The sequence below is a fragment of the Danio rerio genome, chromosome 5, assembly GCF_049306965.1.
Source record: "Danio rerio strain Tuebingen ecotype United States chromosome 5, GRCz12tu, whole genome shotgun sequence".
NCBI classification, from domain to species: domain Eukaryota; kingdom Metazoa; phylum Chordata; class Actinopteri; order Cypriniformes; family Danionidae; genus Danio; species Danio rerio.
The window spans coordinates 8,187,501-8,212,974 of NC_133180.1; the positions used below are offsets into that span (position 1 = coordinate 8,187,501).

Below are 25,474 nucleotides of genomic sequence, written 5' to 3' on the forward strand. Positions count from 1 at the left end.
TATCTTTATCTATCATTCTTTCTTTTTTGTTTGTTTCTTTTTTGTTTCTTTCTGTCTATAATTCTATCTATCATTCTGTCATTTTATCTGTTGTTTTATCTAAGGTTTTATCTATTGTTCTAAATATTGCTCTATCCATTGTTCTATCAATCTTTCTATCATTATATTTACTATTCTGTTGTTCTCATATATTCTTGTCTGTCTGTCTGTCTGTCTGTCTGTCTGTCAGCCTGCTGTTCTATTCATTAGTCTGTTGTTCTATTCATTAAAACCCTTTTGCATTAGGAACTACTTTCTTCTGCCATTCATTCACATCTGCAGCTGACGTCAGAACAGCAGAAGCCGGTACTAATTCACCAATGTCACTTAAGAGCTAGTATTTGAGTGATTCTCTATAGCGTAATTTCTAAAGTAATGACAAAACAGCTGATTTTGCTCACACTTTAAGATTATAAAGCTGAACGTGACATGAAATGTCATCTGTCTATAGAGATATCTTCTTATAGTGTTAGTCTACTGTATTTCTCTGTATAGGATATTACAATAATCAACTACGAAAAAAGCTACACAATCGCTACCAGACTGCTGTTGTGTTTGCGATGAGGAAAACTGCTAAACACATTCAGACTTTGCTTCTTTCTTTCTGCCAACACAACACACATTCCTGATATGCGAGCAAATCGGTATAAATACAGCACTACAACATAAAAAAGAGAGAGATCGACTTAGAATGTCTGGGAGACCGGTGGAAGGGGGTGCAGCGGGTTTTGGGCGGCCGCTGCGATCGAGTACTGTACCAAAGTTGGCAACCCGTGGGTATTTACAGACTGTATGGAAGAGGAAGGTGGGTGAAATTACGGGAGTTTTACGGAAGAAATAAAAAACGGGATGGTTACTTGATATTGGTCTGAAATACTCCAATGAAAAACGGGAGTGTGGGCAGGTATGGTAACTTGCTAGTTTATAATGATTTGACCAGCTATAGTTAGAAATCAGACTGTTACAATCTTCTATGTATAAGGGCTTATTATGTGGTTCTGTCACCGTCTTGTGGATAGAAAATGTCAACCGTCTTTGGTCTACTACTCAGTGGCAGACTAATGGCCGCAGATGAGCTCTCTCAGAAATTGTAAATATTTTAAAATAGGCACTATTATAAATACACTGCATAGTTGCACTCTAAACAACTACATTCTCCACTAAAAAAAGCCTCAAAAGTACAATTTGTTGTCTAACAGCAGTAATATTTGTCAAACTAGCGTCTCTCTGCTTGTTGCTGGCTGTATGTGGGTGGAGTAATACACAGAGGTGAAGGGTGAAGAGGCCTTTCTGTGATTTTACCGGCAAAATATCGCACGGCTATCATTTACTATTCTATCGTTCTATCTATCATTACATTTACTGTGTAGTTGTTTTCAACTCATATCATTCTTTTTATCTTTGTCTATCATTCTCTTGTTAATTTTTTCTCTCTCGTTCTTTCTTCCCTTTTTCTTCCCTTCCTTTCTTTCCTTCTATCAATTCTTCTATCACAGTTCCGCTAATACAAAAACCTATTTCAAAATGCAAATTTTACATTTAGCATGTTCTTGTTGCTTTTACAGAAAGATAAAAAAGTAGAGTTCAATTCAAGTTTATTTATATAGAGCTTTTCACAAGAATGATTGTCTAGTCTACAAGGCGTGTGGTTTCTGATTCACTATCTAGTTCTATAGTCCAAAGACATTCTATACCTTCTATACACTGTAAAAATTGTTTGATTAATTAGTCCTGACGGCATGTTTTTAGTTCATTGTAACTTATTAAACTAAGTTGATCCTGTTCTAACTTAATTTTATAAGTTACGCCAGCTGTTTTAAGTCAGTTTTACATAATATAAGTTCAATGGACTCATTAGGTTAATTTAATTCAGTTTAGAAAATTTAAGCCAACAAGGACTTTTTTTTTTACCATGTAGGACATACATATGCTGTAGCAGGGGTCACAAACCCTGTTCCTGGAGAGCTACCTTCATGCACATTTCAGTTGCAACCCTCACCAAACACACCTGTTTGTAATTATCAAGTGCTGCTTTAGGTACTATTAATTGGTTCAGGTGTGTTTGATCAGGGTTGGGACTGAATTCTGCAGGAAGGTAGCTCTCCAGGAACAGGGTTGGTGACCCCTGCTGTAGTACATGTCTATATCTGTCTAATGTGTGTTTCAGGTGTGAGTCTGTTGGTTCCAGCTGGTGCGATTCCTCAGGGTCGAGTGTATGAGATGTATGTGAGCTTACAGAGGACAGAAAGCATGAGGTAAGACAAAAACACACAACCCACTTACTAAACACACATTCAGGATTCACAGTGGGTTATTAAATGTTTATTTAAGTCACTATTAAAAAATCAAATCAGTCTGCTTTGTGAACGGTGAACTATACTACTGTACCTGCAGAACATATCATCAAACTAAAGGGATAGTTCACGCACACATTTAAAATAACTCGCCATTTACTTCCCCTTTTGTATTTTTTCTTATTCTAATAAACGCTGAAGAAGATGATTTGAAGAAAGCTGAAAATCTGTAACCCTTTACTTCGATAGTAGGGAACGTGTTACTTTTCTAATTACACTTTTGAGGAACAGTAATGTAACTAATTAGATTTTACATTTGTGTAATTTGATTACAGTTACCAAAGTCAGCGTTACTTGTGTTATAAATATAGATTTCAGAATATACAAAACAATATTTGCAGATTCTTGCTTAACATCACTCACAAATCACGTTTTCCACTGCACCGTCAGTTAATGGTTCTTTGCTTTTAAATTGCTGGAGAACAGAAGTTGAAATGATTGCAGACGAGAGTGGTTGCTTCTTTAAGTGGAATTACAGACAATACTTTGATTTTGTTGAGTGTAAAAACTAAAATATTGCCTTGAAATGTAGTCTACGTCCTGTCTCTAAAGAACTTCCGACTGCTTTTAACCAGGGGTGGACTTAACCAATAAGCGAGGTAACCAGCCGATTAGGGCCACGGGGAATTAGGGGCCCTTGACCAATGCCAAGAAGCCTATATTAAACAAATAGCTTTTTTATACATTTCTTATCATATGTTGTAAAATCTGTCCATAACTGTTAAGATTTTAACGTTATTACTTCTTTTCAAAACCGGGGGCCCCCATGATTAATGGTACGTTCTGTCTGTATTGCTCAGTATGAGCGCTTCTATCAAAAAGATTACTGCCAGCCAATGTTGCTAACTAGCAACTTTTCAGACCATGCTAGCGGCAGATTTTCAACAACAAAAAAAAAAAGCGACTAGCGTATGTTTTTAGGTGTCACTGGAGACTTTTGAGACTCTCATGTGTCCTTGCTGTACTGTTCCCAACGTTTTTCTTCATGATGAGCTGTGGGTGATGCCATCAGTCTCTCCCCCGCCTTAGAGCACACAAAGGCGGCTCAGTGGCACACAGACGTCTCTCGCACCTACAGCATTGAAAGCAGATCATTCCTCTGCGTACCGACAAATGGTATTTCCCTGGTACATTCAAACCGATGTGCTTCTCCTCTGTTCAAAATGTAATGAGTTAAATAGAAAGTTTATTCTTTTCTTGCTGTTGTTCACAATCACAGAGAGTTTAGTGACAGCAGTGTGCCAGCGATCAGAGTAGAGTGTGCAGGAATGACAATTTTGAGAACAAAAAGTAGAAATACGACAAACAACAAAACGCAGCTTCCTCTGCGATCCTGCTGTCTGGCCAAAGCAGCTGTCAGATGATGAGCGCTGTGAGCTTGTAAAGAGATCGAGGGCCTGTTCACATAACATTTCACAGTGAAACGCCCACACATTCACAAACAGCAATTACTCAATTCATATGAAAAATGGTTAGTTTGATGGATTGTGAATCAAATTATTTAAAATGTTTTATTATTATTATTATTATTATTAAAATTAAAAACTAATAACAAAAACAGCTAATTAACTGTTCATCAGTGTGCCCAAACTTGGTCCTGGAGGTCTGGTGTCCTGCAAAGTTTAGTTCCAGCTTCAATCAGAAACACCTGGGCTAATCAAGCTCTTTCTAGAAACACCTGTGCAGGTGTGTGGAGACAAGGTTGATCTAAAATCTGCAGGACACTGGCCCTACAGGACCGAATATGTACACCCCTGTACATAGATTGTGAACTTGATTTTTAATTTGTGAATTTATTGCTTTCAATTTTACATTACATAATATACATAGTTACTAAAACTAGTATCTTTAGAGATGGGTGGAAGTAATCTTCTCTCTGTATATATATTTTATATATTCAGTTGAAGTCAGAATTATTAGACCCCCTTTGTTTTTTTTCTTTTTAAAATATTTCCCAAATGATGTTCAACAGAGCAAGGAAATTTTCACAGTATGTCTGATAATGTTTTTTTTTTTCTTCAGGAGAAAGTCTTATTTGTTTTATTTCAGCTAGAATAAAAGCAGTTATTAATTTTTTTAAACACCATTTTTAGGTCCAATCTATTAGCTCCTTTAAGCTATTTTTTTTTCCGACTGTCTACAGAACAAACTATCATTATACAATAACTTGCCTAATTCCCCAAACCTGCCTAGTTAACATAATTAATAGTTAAGCCTTTAAATATCACTTTAAGCTGTATATATTGTCTTGAAGAATATCTAGTAAAATATTATTTACTGTCATCATGGCAAAGATAAAATAAATCAGTTATTAGAAATGAGTTCTTAAAACTATTATGTTTAGAAATGTGCTGAAAAAAATCTGCTCTCCGTTAAACAGAAATTGGGGGAAAAAATACAGGGGGCTTATACTTCGGGGGGGGCTAATAATTCTGACTTCAACTATATATATATATATATATATATATATATATATATATATATATATATATATATATATATATATATATATATATATATATATATATATATATACTTTTTAACAGTTTAGGGCCCTATACCTGGATTTGCTTAGGGCCCCCAAATGACTAAGTCCACCCTTGCTTTTAACTCAACCAGCAACTTGTTCAAAAATAATACTTGTCTTGAAGGAGGACACCAGCGCTCAAAAACACAGCAGCCCAACTCAGCCTAAACAAGCTAAATTGGATTTTTGTACAGGATCCGGAGTGAAGGTAACTTCTGAAACTGTGAAGAGAAGCGTAGCTGTTTATGAGGCTGTTCACAAATAACGACGCGCTCACATATTCCAGATTTCACATATTCAACATTCAAGCGTTTAAAGTTTGTCTTTATAACTACAGACGTAGTATGTGCTTTTCTTCTTATGAATGTCAATGCTATGCATTTTTTTCCCCCCAAAATGTCTTCTTTTGTGTTCAGGAAATACAAGAAAGACAAACAGGTTTGGGACGAGTTAAGATTAAGTAAATGATGAGGGAACTTTAAGTTTTGGGAGCACTATCTCTTCAAGTTTTTTTGAGTTTGTTTAACTGCTCTGTTAAACCCATTGTAATGTTTTTCAGTAAATATTAAATTACTGAAAGAGCTGCAGTTTTTACATGCAGTAATTAGTAATGTAATCACATTACAGTTTTCCAGTAATCAGTAATTTGTATTCGATTTCTCTTTTAAAGTAAATTACCCATCACTGGTAGGGAAAGCAAATACTGTGGGTGTCAATGGCTACAGGTTTCCAGCTTTCTTCAAAATATCTTCCACTGTTTCCATTTGTAGGTATTTGATTATTGGTTAAACGTTTAAATAAGGTTTCATTTGATGATGCTAGTTAGTAAACACATTTATAAAATAAAATTGGAAAATGGGACTTGAGATAAGTGAAAGCAAGACGAAGTATATGACCAGTGATGCCCGCCAGACCAACCCAACGATACAAGTGGGAAATTATATATTTGAAAAGGTAAATAAGTTCAAGTATCTAGGATCAGTGATTATTACAAACAACGATCTAAATCAAGACGTGATTCAGAGACTTGCATCTGCAAATAAAAGCTATTACGGACTCATGAAGTACATGAAGAACCGTTCTCTGCCTAGACAGACAAAGATAACCCTCTATAAAGTCCTGATTCGCCCAGTCCTGGCCTTTAGATCAGAAACGTGGACAATGACATAGGCCATAGAACAAAAGCTTTTAGTTTTTGAAAGAAAAATTCTGAGGAGAATATATGGCCCAATAAAACACAATAATCAATGGAGGATACGTCACAACAATGGGCTTACAGCCTTGTATAAAGAAATTGATATAGTTAAATATGTCAGACTTGCGAGGCTAAGGTGGGCAGGACACGTCATACGTATGGGTGAAAATGCCATCCAAAAATAAAATCTTCAGCACTGACCCGGTAGGCAAAAGAAAAGTAGGAAGGCCTAAACCAAGATAGCGAGACTGCATTAGCAGTGACGCCAATGTTTTAGGAATAAGGAATTGGTGGGCAGTTGCCCGGGACAGAGAACATTGGCGGAAATGACTTGAGACAGCCAGGATCCAGTAATGGATTTTTGCGCTAAGGATGATGATGATGATGATGAGTTAGTAAACACAAATTACCCAAAGAACATAGTGTTTTGCTCACTGGCAGATGTTAACTAATTTAAAAACTAATATTAACAAGTAGGATTGCAATGTTGTTTGAGTATAAGATTGCGAGTTAAAAATAATGGTTATACCCAATTAAGTAGAATAAGCTAACTATTCAGTATTTCAGACACTAGTGTCTGAAGGTAAAGGCGAGTTCACGTTTTACTGGAACTGGCACTTCATATTTGGTGATGTACCTCACCAACGTCAACACGTTCTGGCAAAAGATCCGAACCCAACTCGATTCATTTGTTCGACTCCGAGTTAAAGACTCAATAGTTTTAAATGCGGAGCACTTTTTAGATTTAACCCTAAGCTGGATGTTTCCCTTCACTCAGAGCTGCATTACACACTGCATGGAAGCTCATTTTCAAAAACCCATAATAGTGGCTCTTTAAAATACTGTCTGTTCTTTTAAACTTTCTAATAACCAAGCAATTCTTTAAAAATGGTTTCTTCAAAAGCTAATTTCGGCACTGCTGAAAGATGAACCACTAATAATAACTGAGTGGCTCATTTACTACTAGTGTAATTTCTTATACATTACTGATATGGCTGTTAAACTGTGTGTGTGTGTGTGTGTGTGTGTGTGTGTGTGTGTGTGTGTGTGTGTGTGTGTGTGTATGTGTGTGTGTGTGTGTCTGTGTGTCTGTGTGCTTGTGTACATGCTTGTGCGTGTGTGCACGTGTCTGTGTCTGTGCGTGTGCGTGTGTGTCTGTGTGTGCATGTGTATCTGTGTGCATATATGTGTCTGTGTTTGTGTGTGCATGTGTGTGCGCATGCTTGTGTGTGCATGTCTGTTTGTGTGTGTCTGCATGTGTGTGCGTGTGTCTGTGTGCATGTTTGTGTGCATGCATGCGTGTCTGTCTGTGTGTATGTGCCTGCTTGCGTGTTTTTCTGTGCACGCTTGCCTCTGTGCGTCTCTATGTGTGTGTGTGTGTGTGTGTGTGTGTGTGTGTGTGTGTGTGTGTGTGTGTGTGTGTGTGTGTGTGTGTGTGTGTGTGTGTGTGTGTCTGTGTGTCTGTGTGTCTGTGTGTGTCTTTGTGTGCCTTTGCACGTGTGTGTGTGCGTGCATGCTTGCATGTGTGTGTGTGTGTGTGCATGCCTGCGTTTGTGTGTATCTGTGCATGTGTGTATGTCCATGCTTGCCTATGTTTTTCTGTGTATGTGTGTGTGTGTCTGTTTGTGTGCATGCTTGCGTGTGTGTTTCTATGCATGCTTGCTTCTATGTGTCTGTCTGTCTGTCTGTCTGTCTGTCTGTCTGTGCGTGTGCATGCGTGTGTGCGTCTGTGCGTGCGTGTGCGTACTTGTGTGTGTGTGTGTGTGTGTGTGTGTTTATCAGGCCACCGGTGGCTGAAGGAGAGGCTGTTCTCAGTGCAGTGGTGAGCTGTGGTCCCGCAGGCGCCCTGTTGACCCGTCCCGTCATCCTCACCCTTCACCACTGCGCACACGCTCACGCCGACAACTGGCGAATCATCCTCAAGAGCCACACGCAGCACGACCAATGGGAGGTGAGGGATTTGCATACGGCAGCAAATGGAATCAGGTCAGGGGGAAACTCTGGAGATCAGCCGCTCCATTTCAATAAACTACTTATCCTGCAGAGAGAGGCAAACATGACTGGAAAATAAATGTAACTATCAGTGAAGGCAGGCTGGGTAAATTGGCCTGCTGTGCATGGCAGGGCTCTACAAATAGACAACACAAAATTCAATTATTGCAGGAGTGGAGCGGGAGAAAGGATGGGGTTTATTTATCAGGACCAATCTGCTTCCTTTATCAGGTCCGGGATTCCCTCGCATTCCAAGTGTGTTCGTGCAGGTTTGTGTGTGTGTATATATATATATATATATATATATATATATATATATATATATATATATATATATATATATATATATATATATATATATATTTTTTTTTTTTTTTTTTTCATTTGTGGAGGCCAAATGTCCTGAACAATCAGGTTGTAGGGATATATATCTCACACCACCTGTCAAAAACATGTCTGGGTTGTGTTTCACAAAGGAAGAATAACAAGTAGTGCTTATAGAACAATTAATGGCAGGACACGTTTATTTACATAGCAATACACAATGGTGTTTCAAAGTGCTTTACATAAACAAAAATTCACCGGTCACTTTATTAGGTACACCTTACTAGTACCGGGTTGGTTTCTTTTGCCTTCAAAACTGCCTTAATCCTTCCTGGAATAGATACAACAAGGTGCTGGAATTATTCCTCAGAGATTGTGCTCCGTATTGACATTATGGCATCACGCAGTTGCTGCAGATTTGTCAGCTGCACATCCATGATGTAAATCTCACGTTCCACTACATTCCAAAGGTGCTCTATTGGATTGTGATCTGGTGACTGTGGAGGCCGTTTGAATACAGAGAACTCCTTGTCATGTTCAAGAGCTAGTTTAAGATGATTCACGTACTGTATGTGTTTTATAACGTATGTGTTATCCTGCTGGAAGTAGCCATCAGAAGATGGGTACACTGTGGTCATAAGTTTTTTTGTAAACCATTGAGATGGTTGTGCATGAAAATTCCAGTAGATTAACAGTTTCTGAAATACTCAGACCAGGTCATCTGGCACCAACAATGATGCCATGTTCAAAGTCACTTTAATCATCTTTCTTCCCCATTCTGATGCTCAGTTTGAACTGCAACAGATCATCTTGACCATGTCTACATGCCTAAATGTATTGAGTTGCTGCCATGTGATTGGCTGATTAGAAATTTGCGTTAACAAGCAATTGGACTGGAGTCCCTAATAAAGTGGCTTGTCAGTGTAGTTATACATGCATAATAAAATATCAGCAATATATATATATATATATATAGATTTAACAAAATTGGTGTGATCATAAAAATGTCATATTTGGTGCTGTTACCTGGATGATCCACAACGGCTTTTATGTTTTGTGACCGTTCTTTGTGAGACTTTTATTTTTGTCCTGAGCAGTTAAACTGTCCACTGTCCTTCATCTGCACTCACACACTCAAAAATATATGTTTGCTGTCTGTTCAAACTACTTACTTAAAATGAGCCAAATCAACACAAATCTTGAAATTGTTTTTTTTTTTTTTTTTGGGGTGGGCAACTGAATTGTTTTATGTTCAATTCACCTACATTTATAGAAACGTAACTAAGTTAACTTAATTAATTTATTCATGTTGTACCAACACAAGGTGGCACGGTGGCTCAGTGGTTAGCACTGTCACCTCACAGCAAGAAGGTCGCTGGTTCGGGGGGGGGTGTAAACTTTTGACTAGAATGTCGATCAAGTCTAAACTGCATGCGTGAGAGAGATTTCTTTGTTTGATCCTGTATAATTGCATGTGTGTTGTGTTGTCAGGACGTGGTCGTGGTTGGAGAGGAGAACTTCACTACTGCTTGTTACGTTCAGTTGGGCGAGGAGGCGTGTCACATCCTGACTGAGACTCTGGGTTCCTACTCTCTGATTGGCCAGAGTATCTGTCAATCAGCGGCCAAGCGAATCAAACTGGCCGTGTTTGGACCAGTGGTCACTCCAGGGCTGGATTACCATATCAGAGTTTACTGTCTCGACGACACAGAGGACACGCTCAAAGTGAGTGACACTGATCACACAGAGAAATAAATAAATTTTGAAAGTAAATATCATCATAAATATCATAAATCATATAAATATAATTTTATGATTATTATGATTATTTTTTTATTCTTATTTGTTGTTGTTACTGTTATTAGTATTGTAGTGTTAAATAATTATTGCTGTGAATTATGATTATTATTATTGTCATCATCATCATCATCATCATCATCATCATCATCACCATTATTATTATTATTATTATTATTATTATTATTATTTTATTTTTTTAAATTATAATTTATGATTTCATAATAATAATTTGATGTTATATAATTAATTCTGTAAATTAATATTTTATTATTATTATTATTAATTTAATGTTATTTAATTAATAGTATGAATTATTATTATTGATATTACTATCATTATTATTATTATTAACATAAATATAATTTTTTTCATTTAATGTTATATACTTAATGCTGTAAATTATGATTTATTATCATCATTATCATCATCATCATCAATATTAATATTATTTTTATTATTGATCATAATTTATTTTTATATTTATACTGTAAACTATTATTATTATTATTATCATTATTTTTATTATTATGAAATTTGTTATTTAATTAATACTGTGAATTATTACTATCGTCATCATCATCATTATTATTATTAATATCATTATTATTATTATTACTATTATTTATTTATTTTTATAATTATTGTTGTTGTTGTTGTTGTTGTTGTTCATTTAATGTTATATATTTAATACTGTCAATTATTATTATTATTATTATTATTATTATTATTATTATTATTATTATTGTAAATGCTGCAGACTTTTATTATTTTGGTGATTTAGTAATTTAGTAAAATATAATTATACAAATAAAAACCCTAATCCTAACAAATTCATTTGCCTATTTTTAATCTGTTCTTATCATCAGTTATTTTAATTACTTTTATTACAATATTATAAGTTAATTTTTTTGTAACATATGTTATATAATTGTCCAAATGTTGTGAATTATTTTTGTTAATCTGAATACATTTAAGCTTCTTTGTACAGTAAATGTCCTGGTTATATGGGAGGTTGGGAAGTTTGTGTTGTTTTTACACCAAACTCTTTATAATAAAAAAGTGGTGTTGTTTGTTTGTTTGTTTGTTTGTTTGTTTGTTTGTTTGTTTGTTTGTATGGTCAGGAGGTGCTGCAGATAGAAAAACAGATGGGTGGCAAACTGCTGGATGAACCAAAGTCTCTGAACTTCACTTATAGCAACCACAACTTGAGACTGTCAGTCCACGATATCCACTGCCAGTGGAGGAGCAAACTTCTGACCAAATACCAGGTACAACACAACACACTCACCACCTTCACTGAAGTAAACAGTATGAATATAAATATTAGTAGCAACATTCAGTGTTTTGTGTATTGTTCCATTCAATATAACTTAAGGTATTATTTAGGAAGTGTTTTTTTTTTTAGAAAAGGATTGGAGGGTACTCAGTGTCCTGAAATACATTTTGTAAATTATTTTAATAGTTGAAATGCTTATATATTTTATATTAAATTATTTAACTCAATATTGATTTGTTCAAATTACGATATTTGTTATTATGTACAAAATTAATATTGATGTTGTCATTACAGGATTTTGTTATTAATAACATTTGAAAACTATTAGTTGTTAATTTTAGATATTATTATTATTATTATTATTATTTCTATTAATATTACTATTATTATTACTTCTATATTATTATTATTATTATTAATAATAATATCAAAGTAATAATAATAATAGTAATATTAATAATAATAATAATAATAATAATAATAATAATTTATTATTATTGTTGTTGTTGTTGTTGTTGTTGTTGTTATTATTACTATTTCTATTATTATTTTTTTATTATTATATTACTTCGATTATTATTATTATTATTATTATTATTATTGTTATTATTATTATTATTATTACTTCTATTTTTTTCTATTATTAGTAGTAATATTATTATTATTATTATTTAATGTAACATTTAACATATATTATAACACTTTGCTGTTTTAGTAGTAGTAGCAAATGGCTTAGAATTAGCATGGATGGAGGGGACGTGTCCCCACCAATATCTACCAATTACTAAAATGTCCCTACCAATAATTTAATTGACTTCAAAATAAAATAATGCTCCATCAACCTTTAGTAATGTAAACGTGCAGAACGTGAAGTTCGTTTTAAGTTTAGATTTTTTTGATTATGAGAAACAATAATCGAAATAAAACAGGTAAATTGCCTTACACCTTCCAAATTTCTGGACATTCATACCTCCTCAAAGCCTGACTGCAGTAAAATCATGTTAATTGACTTTTGCTCCATGGGATGTGATTGATATTTGCATAATTACGTATTTATTTATATTATTAAGCACTTTATTCATGTTTTTAAAAGCGCAAAACTGTTTGAAAGCGCAGAATTTGTGCTGTTCAGTGTAGCTCTAGGGAAATATTGTATGTCCCCACCAATGTCAAGAGCAAATCTACGCCCTTGAGAAGTAGTAACAATTATGAACATGGGTGAAAGATATACAGTATTCAAATTTTGAAGTGGATCAAAAAAAAATAATTTTATAGTTCATAAACAAATAAATCAATATTAATACTGAATGGTATTGTATTCAATACACATTTTGCTTTTAGGACAACCTTTATGAAAGGCTTTGATCCAATTCATATGTTGACAACTACCATATATTGTGTGTGCAGGAGGTTCTGTTCTCTCAGGTGTGGAGCGGCTCGGTGCGGCGGCTGCACTGCTCTTTCACTCTGGAACGTCAGGCTCTGAGTGTGTGTGAGCTCTCCTGTAAACTCTGTGTGCGACAGGTTGAGGGAGAAGGCCAGATCTTCCAGCTCTACAGCACACTGAGTGAGGTACAGTTACACACTAATGCACACACACACACACACACACACACACACACACACACACACACACACACACTCACACACACACACTCACTGATGAGGATCACATCATCTACAGTATATTTGTTCACAGTTTAAACAACTTACAACAACCTTACAACCACATACTGCACTGTAACAACCACCTACAACACCCATCAGTTCTACAGTAACACACTCACTGATCAGGATCACATCTATCCATCCTTTTATCTATCCATCCATCCTTTTAAGCAGCCATTCATCTATCCATCCAACAGCCATCTTTTTACCCATCCATCCATCCATCCATCAATTTATCCATCCATCTATCCATTCATCTATCCATCCATACATTCATTCTATCAACCCATCCATCCATCCATCTTTCTATCCATCTATCCATCTAGCCATCCATGTGTCCATCTGTCCATCTATCCATCCATCCATCCATCCATCCATCCATCCATCCATCCATCCATCCATCCATCCATCCATCCATCCATCCATCCATCCATCCAATAATTTATCCAATAATCTATCTATCTATCTATCTATCTATCTATCTATCTATCTATCTATCTATCTATCTATCTATCTATCTGTCTGTCTGTCTGTCTGTCTGTCTGTCTGTCTGTCTGTCTGTCTGTCTGTCTGTCTGTCTGTCTGTCTGTCTGTCTGTCTGTCTGTCTGTCTGTCTGTCTGTCTGTCTATCTATCTATCTATCTATTCATCTATCCATCTATCTATATATCTATCTATCCAATAATTTATCCATCCATTTATCTATCATCCATCCATCCATCCATCCATCCATCCATCCATTTATCCATACATTCATTCTATCAATCCATCCATCCATCTATCCATCTAGCCATCCATGTGTCCATCTATTCATCTATTCATCTATCTATCTATCTATCTATCTATCTATCTATCTATCTATCTATCTATCTATCTATCTATCTATCCATCAATTTATCCATCCATCTATCCATTCATCTATCCATCCATACATTCATTCTATCAACCCATCCATCCATCCATCTTTCTATCCATCTATCCATCTAGCCATCCATGTGTCCATCTGTCCATCCATCCATCCATCCATCCATCCATCCATCCATCCATCCATCCATCCATCCATCCATCCATCCATCCATCCATCCATCCATCCATCCAATAATTTATCCAATAATCTATCTATCTATCTATCTATCTATCTATCTATCTATCTATCTATCTATCTATCTATCTATCTATCTATCTATCTATCTATCTATCTATCTATCTATCTATCTATCTGTCTGTCTGTCTGTCTGTCTGTCTGTCTGTCTGTCTGTCTGTCTGTCTGTCTGTCTGTCTGTCTGTCTGTCTGTCTGTCTGTCTATCTATCTATCTATTCATCTATCCATCTATCTATCTATATATCTATCTATCCAATAATTTATCCATCCATTTATCTATCATCCATCCATCCATCCATCCATCCATCCATCCATCCATTTATCCATACATTCATTCTATCAATCTATCCATCCATCCATCCATCCATCCATCTATCCATCTAGCCATCCATGTGTCCATCTATTCATCTATTCATCTATTCATCTATTCATCTATCTATCTATCTATCTATCTATCTATCTATCTATCCATCCATCCATCCATCCATCCATCCATCCATCCATCCATCCATCCATCCATCCATCCATCCATCCATCCATCCATCCATCCATCCATCCATCCATCCATTTATCTATCCATTCATGCATTCATTCTATCAATCTATCCATCCATCTATCTATCCAACTATACATCTAGCCATCCATGTGTCAATCTATTCATCCATCCATCTATCCATTCATCCAATAATGTATGCAATAATTTATCCATCCATACATCCATACATCCATCCATACATAAATACATCCATACATACATCCATACATACATACATACATGAATACATTCATTCTATCCATCCATCCATCCATCTATCTATCCATCTATACATCTAGCCATCCATGTGTTAATCTATTCATCCATCCATCCATCCATCCACTCATCCAATAATGTATCCAACAATTTATCCATTCATCCATCCATCCATCCATCCATCCATCCATCCATCCATCCATCCATCCATCCATCCATCCATCCATCCATCCATCCATCCATCCATCCATCCATCCATCCATCCATCCATCCATCCATACATACATACATACATACATACATACATACATACATACATACATACATACATACATCCATACATACATACATACATGAATACATTCATTCTATCGATTCATCCATCCATCTATTTATCCATCTATACATCTAGCCATCCATGTGTACATCTATTCATCCATCCATCCATTCATTCATCCATCCATCCAGTAATTATTAGGATTATTTATTTCTTGAGTCACTACCTCTTCTTTTTTAAGAAATGGAAAAAAACTAACTATTAGCTTTCCCAATTAATGCAAGTATTAATACTTTATTTTTCAGACTGTGTTGCATGGTTTTACAGGATTGACATTTTACCGGTGGCTGTTTATCTTAGCAGCTCACTCATCTCCGCTCTTCAGACTGTGCGTTTGAGTCTCTGGAGCAGCAGTGGTTTGTGTTTAATCCGTCTGAAGCTCAGCACTCATCTGTCTACACATCACACAGACTTTTCAGTGTCCTTCTCTCCGCTCCGCACTTTAATCAGTGTGTGTAATTAAGAACAGCACAGATTCATTAACATTACAGATGAATTCTGTCTTCAGAACTTACACAAGAAGTTAGATTTGTGCAACACTTTACCAACTACACTACACTGTAAGAATTATCTGTTAATGGACAGTTTCCGTATTTCATGATTCACAAGTGTTTTCTGATTGTTTACGGTTGTGCATGGCATTATGGGATGTCGATCTCTGCTCTGGTTACTTTTGATGTTGAACTCTACAGCTTAACAAAGTGACTTTTATTGACAGTTTGCTATAGTATAATGCATAAGAAATATTATACAGAGAAATAAATCTGTAAAATAACAGAAAATGTACTGCAGTTAACTACAAGGGAACAACAACCCAGACAATATATCACTTTAAACTATTAAAGATGTTCCTAAAAGTCACTTTGCTTTAGATTCTTTCGATGTTAAAAGTTTTTAGAAGAAAGATCAAGGTCTCATAATGCAAATTAAAAGCATAAATAAACGGGAAAAATAAAATATTAAAACACCAATCACAAAATACAGAAAACTGCTAATTTATGGATAGTTTTTCCCAGTGTTGGGGAAAGTTGCAACAGAAAACAAACAGCAAGTAATTATAAGTAAATATTCTAGCCTACAAGACTGGACCCTATTTCAGCTAAATGTATTTTCTACAAAACTTACTAATCAGGCATAATACTTTTTTATCCTAAAAACAAAACGCAAGCATGTACATCAATATTTCTCATATATTATTGTAGCACTGTTTGTTCTGAATACATAAAATACATGTTTGCCAATACGATGTAATAAGTAACTGAAATAAGCACAAATGTCAGGACATGTCAAAACATTTCAGGGGCCCTAAAATCCTTTCAGACCCCTGAGGGTTATAGAGAAAAGTGTGAAAATGTTAATGCCTGTTTGAGAAAAGTGTATAAAGTGTGTAGTGAGGGGGTTTACAGCCTTAGAACATCTATAATAATTGTTAAAAATAAAGCGGACTACTTTGTGGATTTCACCTATTGTGGGCTATTCATAGAGCGTATCTCCCCCAAATTACGAGGGACCACTGTGTACAGATTAGTGAGAGTCTAAAGCAATATGTTTGCTACTTTTGTACTATTATTCAATATTACTGTGTGTTCAGACAACCCCCTACTTTTTTCCTTTCTCTCATTGATGCATGACTCATTGTGACTATTTCATTTTAACTCTGCAACTTATTTTACAAAAGCTAATTAATTAAACTAAAAAGTTACCTGCATTGCCTTTTTAGAAAAGTAACTCAAATATTTTTACTTATTTTTAAAAATTGATGCGTTATTTTACTTGTTACTTAGAAAAGTAATATTCATGGTTCAAATGGTCATGGAAAACCTGGAAAAGTCATGGAATTTTGACATGGCATTATCCAGGACCGGAAAAGCACAAAAAAAAAAAAAAAAGTTTTGGAAAAGTCATGGACATTTCTTTTATCTGTATTCTTGAATTACGCACGCTTCCCATTCACTTTGAATGGGTGACGTCAGGCGTTGCCGAACTGCATTGTAGATCCGTCGGTGCTGCTTCAGAGGCGTTGCTTGCTGTAGAATTTGGGACTAGCTCAACTTTTCAAGTGCCGATGGAAGCGTCAGCCAATCAGATCACTGTATGCTAATACACCAGCTAGACAGTGGCCTATTGCTGACTGAATTTCATTGGCTGACGCTGCAATGGTGATCGCTTCAGCCCCAACTTCAGACACGCCTTCAGTCAAGCGTTGACGCTGAAGCCCCTTGTGAATAGGGCGTTAGGGCTGCGTGATATTGGAAAAGTCTGACATTACAGTATTTCGTCTTTTTGTGATGTATATTGTGATGTGAATACAATTTCACCAGATAATTTAACAGGTTTATTTGGATTGTTTGGGGGGATTTTGTAGAGGAGTGAATCTCCAATAATATATAACAATTAAATGACAAGCATAGATAAATAAAATATAGTAAAGACAAGATTGAATAAAAGTTTTCGGGTATTTACTATTGTAGTACAGATATTGAATAATCAATACAGCAGAGTCTTCATTGTATATTATTTAATCTTTATTAATGCTACAAAACATTTCTTGTGGCCGGATGTTTTAAACTCTGAAATTTTGAAATTTTCACACAGTCACAGGCCTTAAAGGGACAGTTCACTCAAAGATTAAAATGTCCTCACTTTTTACTCACACTTCACTTGTTTCAATTCTATAGGAGTTATTAAATATACTATCTTTGTGTTCATTTAATAAAAAGAAAACTAGTTGAAACAAGTGAAGGGTGTAATGAAAATGGTAAGTAATTTCTGGGTGAACTATCTCTTTAAAAATGCATGCAGATGATAAACTTTTACTCCATTAAGATTAAACTCTATATTAAACTATAATCCCAACATTGCATATCCTGCGATGTGACTATTGCGGATGCACACACTGCGATATCGATGCTGAAACGATATATTGTGCAGCCCTAACTTGAATATAGGTTAGTTGTCTTTACTTCTTTTCTGTCCTTGACTATTCACTTGTTCTCACATTGTTATGTGTGTAGGCATTATTAAAATCTATTTTACAGATATAAAACTAATTTAAGCACAATAGATTGTTGCCTGTACAATGTTGTTGTACAGCATATCATAGAACGTTGTTGTTTTTCTTATTATTTACCATGTATATGTAGATATTACATGGGCGAAGCAGTGGCGCAGTAGGTGGTGCTGTCGTCTCACAGCAAGAAGTTCGCTGGGTCACTGGTTCGAGCCTCGGCTCAGTTGCCGTTTCTGTGTGGAGTTTGCATGTTCCCCCTGCGTTCACGTGGGTTTCCTCCGGGTGCTCTGGTTTTCCCCACAGTCCAAAGACATGCGGTACAGGTGAATTGGGTTGGCTAAATTGTCCGTGGTGTATGAGTGTGTGTGTAGATGTTTGCCAGAGATGGGTTGCATCTGCTGCATAAAAACTTGCTGGATGAGTTGGCGGTTCATTCTGCTGTGGCGACCCCAGATTAATAAAGGGACTAAGCTGACAAGAAAATTAATGAATGAATGTAGACATGAAACATTAGGTCATGAAAATGTACTTGAAAGTTTTGTTAAAGTCTTGGAAAAGTCATGGAATTTTAGTAGTAAAAATGTGTATAAACCCTGAATATTATTATGTAACTCGTGTTACTTGTAATGCATTACCCCCAACACTTTTTACAGTGTACATAACATATAAACCCTTGCTGTTTTAGCCCATTTATGAAACACGCTTCTTCATAAAGCTTAAAATCCTTTGCCAGACTTGAATCTCAAATAAATTTTACGCCTGTTTAGCTTTGCTGACAATGATGCGAATGTGTTTACATTTTTTGTCAGATGCAAGATCGACTGTCTTTGTTTCACATCCTCAACGTTCATCCTGATAGAAGCAGAAAAGCTGAAACATAAATTCAATGTTGTTGCTTTTATGAATAATATCAGGAACGAGTCTCATTTAATTAAAGTTTACACACACCCACACACGCACACACTCATGCAGACGCACACAATGCAGGAGTTCAATGCCTGCGAAATGTCAGTGAATGTTGTTTCTGAGGAGTGAAGTCTGTCTCCAGCAGTGAAGCTCATTTATAAATAGCAGAAGAGCAGCAGATTTCTGCACTCAGTTCAGTTACCAAGACAGAAGAAGAAATCTTTTATTATTATCATTATTATTTATTAATTTATTTATATAGCACATTTTAAAATAGCCATCATTGACCAAAGTCTTTCACGCTTCAAGAAAAAATTAAAATAAAAGAAAAGAAAAACAGATTCGCAAAGTTTAGCTGGTTATTATTATGCATACATTCATGTCCTTCGGCTCCCTTTATTCATCAGCGGTCGCCACAGCGCAATGAACTGCCAACTTATCCAGCATGTTTTACACAGTGAATGCCCTTCCAGCTGCAACCCAGTGCTCGGAAACACCTATACACACTCATTCACACACACTTAGTTCATTCAATTCTCCTACAGCGCATGTATTTGGACTGTGGGGGAAACCGGAGCAGCCGGAGGAAACCTACACCAACACAGGGAGAACATGCAAACTCCACACAGAAATGCCAACTGGCCAAGCCGGGACATGAACCAGCGACCTTCTTGCTGTGAGGCAACTGGTTTTCAGAAACGCACCCCTGATCAATTAGGATGTTTACATAAACAATTTTGAATCTGATTGCAAATGGATTACTTGGGCGCATGTAAATGTAACGAATGTGGTACAATTCAACTTCTTGTTGTTATAACAAAAACTCAAACCCTAAATCTAACATAAAACTGCTCTGAAGGTGTGAACACAGAATGCAAATACAGTGGGGATAATAAATATTGAACCACCATTTTTCCCAGAAAACATATTTCTATGGGTGCTGTTGACATGAAATATCACCAAGATGTTGGTAACAACCAAAGAAAGCCAAATATGCAAAGAAAACAAAACAAAATAGTTTACAAATGAAATTGTGTAATAAAATGAAATGACACAGGGAAAGGTAATGAACACATGAAGAAAGGGAGGTGTAGAAAGGCAGTGAAAGCCCAGAAAGCAGCTGAAATCTCTCAGTAGTTCTTCAGCAACCCTCTGCCCTTCATCAGTGAAAACGAGAATCAGCTGCTTCAATCCAACATCTACATTAGCAGGAGGATGAAGGTGAAATCAGGTTGGACATTTCAGCAAGACAAAGACCCAAACCACAGCCAGACTCTCAAATGCTTTCAGAAAAAGAAAATCAAGCTGCTCACCTAACTTGAAACCAACAGAAAATACCAAATAAACCCTCCCGTTTTTCCTGGGATTCTCCCGTATTTTATAGTTCTATCCCGCAATGATCCCGTAAAGGTATTTTCCCATATTTCTCCCGTATTTTCAGTCTTTCTCTAAGGGGTGGAAAGAAACATTAAAGAGCCGAGCCTCCCTATACGCAACCCATACCGCCGAACCACTAGGGGCCGCCCCTCCCTCTTTAATGTGACTCTGTTCTGTGCTTTCGCTTTGTTTAGGCACGAAAACACTTTGAAATAAATATAAAAACGGAGCAATTCCCTTCCTTTTTATTACAAGTGTCGTCTCCCGATGATATGCAATCCTGAAAACAGTCATATAATGGTGCATGACTGTCAGCTGACGGGCTCCATAGTGATAAACAGACGCTGTTTTCCAAACGGATTCTGTACTCGTGTGGAAGCGGAGTGAAAGTCTGGCTTTTGGGTGCGTGTTTGAACAGACATATACACACAATTAATAATTATCATATCTAAAGATGTTGATGTTGTGAGATTTTTATTTTTCAAACAATTAATTTCGTCCTAAATGAGCATAAACAGTTAGTAAAGTGGTCGAATGTTTTCATTATAATGTTATTTAATGTAATCAAACGAAAAAAAAATCTCAATAAATCATTTATTGTTTGCTCTTTAATCAGAATGTGTACGTTATGCAGTGAAGAAACGGCTAATGAGATTTTATTTTATTTCATTATAATAGCTATAAATTTTAATAAGCTGAACTGTTTGCTACTTTATTTGCTGCTGATGTATACTATTTTTTTGTTGTAAATAAAAATAATAATAATAATAAAAAAAAACTACTAATACTTCCCTTCTTAGACTTTACAGACCTGAAACTTGCCTTTAGTACTTATTCATTGTTGCTCTTAGTTGTGTAAATTGCTTCCTTGTCCTCATTTGTAAGTCGCTTTGGATAAAAGCGTCTGCTAAATGACTAAATAAAAATAAATAAATAAAAAATAATAATAAAACATATTACTGACCATTTAACTGTTTATTTACAATGAAACAGCTCCAAATGAGCATATTTAGTAATTTAGGGATTTTTTAATTTTGTAATTTAGGGGGGTCGGGGGAATTCATTATTTTTACATCGCAATGTTGACAGGTATGGATTTTACACTCTGTTGAAGTCTGTGAGAAACTCACCACATTCTCCATATGAGAGGCGTCTTTAAGCTGCCATCACCAAAAAGCCCTTTATATATTGTATTAAATAGGTTTCAGTTGTCCAGGACTTTCTCCTTGTGTCAATACAAAAAATACATTTTGGCATGTGAGAACATCTCAAATATCCTCGATTTTTAAAGATGTGTATTCATCGTGTATGACCTGGTTTTCATCACATTGTTAAGACCAAATGTCACCACAAGTATTGCAATACCTGTCATTTTTGACCTTGTGGGAACATTTTTGGTCCCATGAGGAAAACGGCTTATTAAGCATCTAGAATGAAGATTTCTGAAAGTGTAAAAGTGCAGAGTGTTTTCTGTAAGGGTTTGGTTTAGGGGTAGAGTTGGTGAAAGATGAAAATGTACAGTACAAACATTATTAAGTCTATTAGAAGACCCCATAAAACATGAAAATCCAACATACAGTTAAAGTCAGAACTATTAGCCCCCCTGAATAATTAGCCCCTCTTTTATTTTTTCCCAATTTCTGTTTAGTGGAGAGCTGATGTTTTTCAACACATTTCAGATCATAATAGTTTTAATAACTCATCTCTAATAACTGATTTATTTTATCTTTGCCATGATGACAGTAAATAACATTTGACTAGATATTTTTCAAGACACTTCTATACAGCTTAAAGTGACATTTAAAGGCTTCACTAGGTTAATTAGGTTAACTAGACAGGTAAGGGTAATTAGGCAAGTTATTATGATGGTTTGTTCTGTAGACTATCGATAAAATATATAGCTTAAAGGGGCTAATAATTTTGAACAGAAAATAATATTTTTTAAATGAAAAACGGCTTTTATTCTAGTTGAAATAAAACAAATAAGACTTTCTCCAGAAGAAAAAAATATGACATACCGTGAAAATGTCCTTGCCCTGTTAAACATCATTAGGGAAATACTTAAAAAAAGAAAAAAAAAATGAAAAGGGGGTTTAATAATTCTGACTGTATATATGTGTGTGTGTTGTACAGGATGTCCAAAGCATCGACACATCACTGATGGATCCCGGCAGCAGCATCACGGTTCTGTCGGGTCCGAGCGCCTTCAGGATCCCAGTGAGCATCAGAAACAAACTGTGCAGCAGTCTGGACGCACCACACACACGCGGAAACGACTGGAGGAAACTGGCTCACAAACTACAGCTCGACAGGTCATTGCACATGCTGATTTTCTTCTTAAGAGGTCTCGTTTGATCAAACATACAGTAGTATTGTGAATTGTTGTTGCAGTGCAAAATGGCACTTCACATACACTGAACTACAAAAAATAAATGAATAAATAGCAAATATACAGTTGAATTATCAGCCCCTCTGTATATATTTTCCCCAATTTCTGTTTAACAGAGACACATTTCTAAACATAATAGTTTTCATTACTCATTTCTAATAATGTCCTTGCCATGATGCCAGTAAATAATATTTGACTACACAGTAAAAAATAAATCCGTATTATTTATGGTAAAAAACCTGCAGCTGTGGTTGCCAATATTTTACTGTTAAAAATACTGTACAAACCGTAAAAGTAATTTCTAATTTTTACAGTAAACTACCGTATTTCATTAATTTATAGATGTAATATGTCTGTATTTTGAACTACCAACACCTACACATCTTTTGTTACAAAGATAGACACGTTAACACAGCCATATGCAGGTGGTGATGAGAAAGTTACATAATGAACCAATGCTCATCAAACAACTTTTCTGGTAAAAAAAAAAAGTTCCTTACAAACGTATTTCTGTCGCATGTTAGCAGAGCACTGTAATCCACACGTCCACACGCAGCAGTGCTCTCATTGCGGGAGAATGAAAACAAAACCTTTGTTGCAGCACATTTATAAACACAACACTGATGACCCATGTCCAGGGCCAGGCGAAATCTGCGGACATTTTTTGCTATTTCTGCGGAGAATTTTGGTAAAAATCTGCGGATTTCTGCTGAATTATTTTGGCAGTATCCAGCGGAGTATCATAACTAAAACCTTAATATATTAAATAAAAAGTAATATAAATTACTGAATAAAAACTGAATAAATTCAGATGTACACATTTACTCAAGTAAATAAACAGAATTAATAATGGGCTAAAAATCTGCAGAAATCTGCGGAAAATCTGTGGAAAATCTGCAGAATTCTGCGCTCGCAGATTCCGTGTGGGCCTAACGTGTGGGTCTCCAAACAGTTCTTCTTCTACTTGTTTTAATTACGGTTGGCAACACAACGTGGCGTTTTCAAAGCTTTATCATAACAAGCAACTTTTCCCACAAGCCTAGGTGTATAGAAGGTGCTTAGGGTAATTCACACAGCTACTAAACACCAGTATGGTAACATGCATAACATTAAAGTCATGAAATAAACATTGTTTATCAACATCAGATGTAACATAAATCTCAAATGTACATAACTGATGGGGAAACAACTAAAAAGATCCATATTAATGTCAACAAAAAGCATAAAAAATGATGTGCCATACAGGGAATTCTGGGAAAGTCAGTTTATGGTTATTCGTCATATATATTAAGGAAACATACTGTTAACCAGGTTACGGATTTTTACTGTAGCATTTTTACAGTCTTTACCGTTAAAATCACAGACATTTTTTAAAGTGTAGATATTTTTCAAGATACCTCTATGCAGAGCAAAGTGACACAAAGCTTAATTAGGTTAACTAGGGTAATTAGGCAAGCCAGAGGGAAGGGTTTGCATGAAAAGGCGAGTTTCATTATGTGTTCATGCTGATTTTCACAGCGGCAACGCAAACACAGACACAGTGGAGATAAACTGTGATTCGGAGAGCAGCATTTACAGTGGACCTGAGAGCTGTGTGGAAGTGGAGGATTTTCAGTCCATAATACTGTGGTGATATTACTGTAAACTTAGTAACTAAATCATTTAGACTAAGTTATGTCTTTAAAAACTGCTGACGATATGAACTACCTTTGCCATCTAGAGTAACATAAACAAAGAGCACTGATCACACACTTACTAAATCTGTAGAGACAGGACAATCAACACCAACTGGAGCTGCGTCTTTATTAAAAGGAGACGAGCAGCAAATCCGGATTTCACCGTTTCCAGATGCGAAAAGCTCTCGGGTAAAAAATTCTCCTTACAAACATATTTCTGTCGCATGTTAGCAGAGCACTGTAATCCACACTTGTCCACATGCAGCAGTGCTCTCATTGCGGGAAAATGAAAACAAAACCTTTGTTGCAGCACATTTAAAAACACAACACTGACGACCCATATCTCCAAACAGTTCTTCTTCCACTTGTTTCAATTACGGTTGGCAACACAACGTGGCGTCTTCAAAGCTATATCATGCATATTAATGAAGTTGCACCTCATACACAATAGAGCGTGCTAATTGGTGGGAATTAGGTCTTATTCATGAATTAATGAACAGATGTGCTGAAAACTCAATGATGTCACTTTGTACCGGCCGGTACAGACAGCTAAGTTTAGTTGATTTTGGCTTATTTAGTATTATTGGTCTCGACATGATCCAAGGAATATAACTAGACAAGTTTAATGACAAGTAGGAGAGATTAGCAAAAGTTATTAGCATTTTTACAAATATTATTGTTTAACTTTTTGAGCACCTTTAGGGCACAACCCTGAATACAAATATTGAGTTTCACAACAATCAGCTAAAC

The 25,474-nt window shown here is 35.7% G+C and overlaps 1 protein-coding gene across 11 annotated transcripts in view; it reads left to right on the plus strand.

Moving 5' to 3' along the window:
- Positions 1 to 25,474, plus strand: part of unc5ca (unc-5 netrin receptor Ca) — a 467,777-nt gene that overhangs the window by 436,016 nt on the left and 6,287 nt on the right. For all 11 annotated transcript variants that reach the window (XM_073951925.1, XM_073951920.1, XM_073951922.1 and 8 more), the window contains 6 exons: positions 2,207 to 2,294; positions 7,898 to 8,066; positions 9,923 to 10,156; positions 11,353 to 11,499; positions 12,915 to 13,079; positions 22,793 to 22,971. In XM_073951925.1, the coding sequence (XP_073808026.1) occupies positions 2,207 to 2,294; positions 7,898 to 8,066; positions 9,923 to 10,156; positions 11,353 to 11,499; positions 12,915 to 13,079; positions 22,793 to 22,971 (982 nt within the window). The remainder of the gene's footprint in view (positions 1 to 2,206; positions 2,295 to 7,897; positions 8,067 to 9,922; positions 10,157 to 11,352; positions 11,500 to 12,914; positions 13,080 to 22,792; positions 22,972 to 25,474) is intronic.